The sequence below is a fragment of the Cornus florida genome, unplaced genomic scaffold (assembly GCF_030987335.1).
Source record: "Cornus florida cultivar Cherokee Brave unplaced genomic scaffold, ASM3098733v1 CherokeeBrave_3.0.0_Hap2_Chr06, whole genome shotgun sequence".
Lineage (NCBI taxonomy): Eukaryota > Viridiplantae > Streptophyta > Magnoliopsida > Cornales > Cornaceae > Cornus > Cornus florida.
Window position 1 is genome coordinate 98,066,817 of NW_026775576.1, and position 3,601 is coordinate 98,070,417.

Sequence of the window (3,601 nt, forward strand, 5' to 3'; positions counted from 1 at the left end):
GCCCATGTGAGATTTTTTCCAATCATACTATTTAATTGATATACACATTATGATTTAAGTAACATCAGTCGCTTAAAAAAGAAAATTGTGAGTCAAATATCACATAAAAATTAATGTAAACAATTTCAGATAATGTTGTACTTTTTTATAATTAAAATTTCAACATGGATAAATTCACAAACATTTACTATTTTGGTACTTCTAATTATTAATAGTCAAATATGATTAAAAAACAAACGAATTTTGGTGTAGCAAAATAAAATATCATACTAGTAATGTAAGGATTCTTGTAGTACACGCGCCCAAGGAGGGTGGAGATAGGAGGGTTCTCCTTTCATCAGAATTTAATTGCCCTTGTTAGCAAGCAATCTCCATAACGACACTCATTCCAATTGCATGAGTGCTTTAGTCAGGAGGTAACTTTTATTGCCACGTGGAGGTTAAGCTTATAGATGTCACTCCAATAGTTGAGTTTGAATGAAAGGTCTTGGGTCTTTAGTCGGCCCAATACCATTAATATGGCATCGACTTCAGCCCATTCAAAACACTAAATGAATAGCCCAATCCAAGAATTATGACCCTTTATTTCAAGAGAAATTTATAGACAAGAAGGTTGAACAAAATAGGGTTCAAGTAAACTGTTATTAACATGCTTAGCTTCTTAATTAACTCATTTTTAATGTGAGAGCTTTATGCTAACCTTGGCTTTTAATGAATTTTCAAAGACAGCAGCGAAAGCTAATTATTGGTGTTATTTCCAAATTTCTCATTAATTAAGTGCATATAGAAATTAAGTATACGTACTTATATTTTTTTTCCAGTTGAGAAAAATGACTTAAATTATACAAGTTTATGTCACTACAACAAAATAGTTCAATTGGAACGTTCCATATTTGTGACGCCCTAATTTTGGTCACTACTAATTCTTTCCGACTCAATATGGGACTGTCAGAAATAATTGTACCAATTGTGACGCTATTCAGGCGTAGTAAATACGTAAGCCGCCAAAAAATTTTGCACCCCAAATTCTCCCGGCAAGTAGAATTAAACACTACCGTTTTGTTTAAAATAATTTTTTCCCAGACGCTCACTATTTGAACCACATTTGTCTGAGAATGAAAATTCAAAAAAACACTTCATTGTATTATTATAACAATCCAAGCACACCCTTGAGTTTTCTAAAAACCCAAATTTAATTCTGTAATCTCATTCTCATCGCAACTTCGAAGCCCTCACTTTCTCATGTACTAATCAACATGTATTAGTCATTAAAAATTTAAAACCACTATGACTTTTGGACTTCCACAAACTCTCACTAACCTGACTTTAAAGCTTCTATATGATCCATTTTCCTTCATGAATCATTCATATGTCAAATACATGAGAATAGACTAGTGATTTTTCAAGAATTAATTCTAACGGTTCGTTGTCGCGAAATTCGGACTTTAGTTTATAACCTGCTCAAGTTTAATTTTCACAATCTCTTAAAAGGCAAGTGTTTTTGATAATCTGAACTTTGCAGAAAATAGTGATCTGATAACACTAATTTCATTTCATGAAATTCATTTGGACGGTGTATTAGCTAATTAATTAGTAATAGTTTCCTAATGTTTCTTAATTTGTATCGCTTTGGTTAGAACTTAGAACCATCATATAATCTTGTCATATTCATGCTTTGTTTAGTTAAGCTCTACTGGTGAGATCCATTGTGGATTGATATATATCAGTGCAATGTGAGCCTCAAAGCATCCACCTTGAGAAATCTTATAAGTTAAATATGTCTCAAGTCCAACCTTCTTAGAATTCTACTATTGTAGAAGCAAAACTAAGTAATATTCATTTTATTGTCTTTATATATTGGTGTTTTGATATCATCAATATAGCAAGACACAATTTTGTCCAGTGGTATTTTAGTCTTCTATTCGAGAAAAGAAAACACACAAACACAAAAGCTAGTAGCAGGACAAATCCAACAGGTCATGGCACAAGCTAGTAGGAGGACAAATCCAACAGGTCATGGCAGACCAAACAAGAACACTAAAAAACAACCAAAAAAAAAAAAAAAACCAGAAAACAACAAGAAGAAGAGCCAAAACTACATTCAAAAGCAGACAAACATATCATCTCTAACTTAATCAGCAAAACTAAAGGCCATGTATAGCAATGCAGCCAAAGATAATTTCTGAAAGATTACAAGCCAGAGTCCTGAAACTGCCTGCCTTCAATTTTCTTCACTCATTTCCAACATGAGCAATATTCTTAGTTGACCTCATTGATCGAATGTCTTCAATTAACTTCTCTAAGTTGCAATAAGAGGACCCACCTTCCTTCACACTGTCACAAGCCATTTTCGAATTCTCAGCCATTGATTTCATGATCTCCTCTCTCTTACCCTCCATCAGATTTCTTACCATTTTCTCAACCGTTGATCTATCACAAATGTCCTTCATATCAACCCCAACCTTCCACAACTCACTCACACACCTACTATTCACCTGTTGCTCAGCCATATGTGGCCAACAAATCATTGGAATACCCGCTAAAATACTTTCCAACGTTGAGTTCCACCCACTGTGGGTCAAAAACCCACCCACAGCCCGATGGGTCAGGACCTCTTCTTGTGGGGCCCAACGCACCATGCATCCTCTTTCCGTAGTTCCCACCTCAAGCTCTGCTGGAGTCTCAACCACGGTATCATCTCCCAAAAGCAAACCTTCCCTTAATACCCACAAAAATGGTTTTTCACTGTTAACCAAGCCATACCAAAACTCTAATAACTGGTCACGAGTCAACATGGTCACACTTCCAAAGCTAACGAATATTACTGATTTGGACGGCTGAGAATCGAGCCAAGTCAAGCAGGTCATGTCTTGTTCTCTCAGACTACCATTTGATGAATCTGACTCTGTGTGATGTGTGATTTGAGACTTGACGAGGGCATGAAGAGGACCAATGGTGTAGACTTTAGGAAAGAGAGAGCCAAGTTTAGAGATGATGGGTGATTCGAGTTCATCAAAAGTGTTGAGTATGAGGGTAGAGGCTCGAGTCATGGCTGATGTTTGGGTGATGTTGAATTGTAGGATTGGATTTTGGGCGTCTTCAAGTCTACAAAAATGTCACGCCCCGCCCATGGAGGTTGTGCCACGCAAGCGACACGCAGACGCTGAGAAGGACGATGCATGGTATGGGAGTTTCTAGAGTCTTCTGGAATAGTCTAGAGTTATGTGGAAGATTCTAGATATGTGTAGAAGTGTGTGGAAGGTTTTAGAGTTCTCCAGAGTTGTGTGGAGTAGTATGGAGAATTCTATAATGTTGTAGATACTAGTAGATACGTATGGAAGTGTGAAGAAGGTGGGAGAAGATTCTAGATAATCAATCTCTACCGTTGGTTAGAATGCATCCTAACCGTCCATTAGGGATGGGGATGTCTATAAATAGAGGTAGGACTTCATTTTGTAGGGAACAAGTCCTAGAGTGAGTCTTGAGAGCCTTGTAGAAAGTTTGAGTGCCTTGTACAAAGCATTCTTTGAAGTAATAGAAGTGTTTTTTCCTTGCCAACTTAAGTGCCTTAGTGTGTGCTAGTGTGCAAGCCAAGTGAAGA

General features: G+C 36.7%; 1 protein-coding gene across 1 annotated transcript; it reads right to left on the reverse strand.

The window, feature by feature from the left end:
* Positions 1-2,053: 2,053 nt before the first annotated feature.
* LOC132315063 (7-deoxyloganetic acid glucosyltransferase-like) lies at positions 2,054-3,106 on the reverse strand. The gene has a single exon (XM_059813821.1). The coding sequence runs from the start codon at positions 3,048-3,050 to the stop codon at positions 2,232-2,234; it is 819 nt and encodes a 272-aa protein (XP_059669804.1). The 5' UTR covers positions 3,051-3,106; the 3' UTR covers positions 2,054-2,231.
* Between the last annotated feature and the right edge of the window lie 495 nt (positions 3,107-3,601).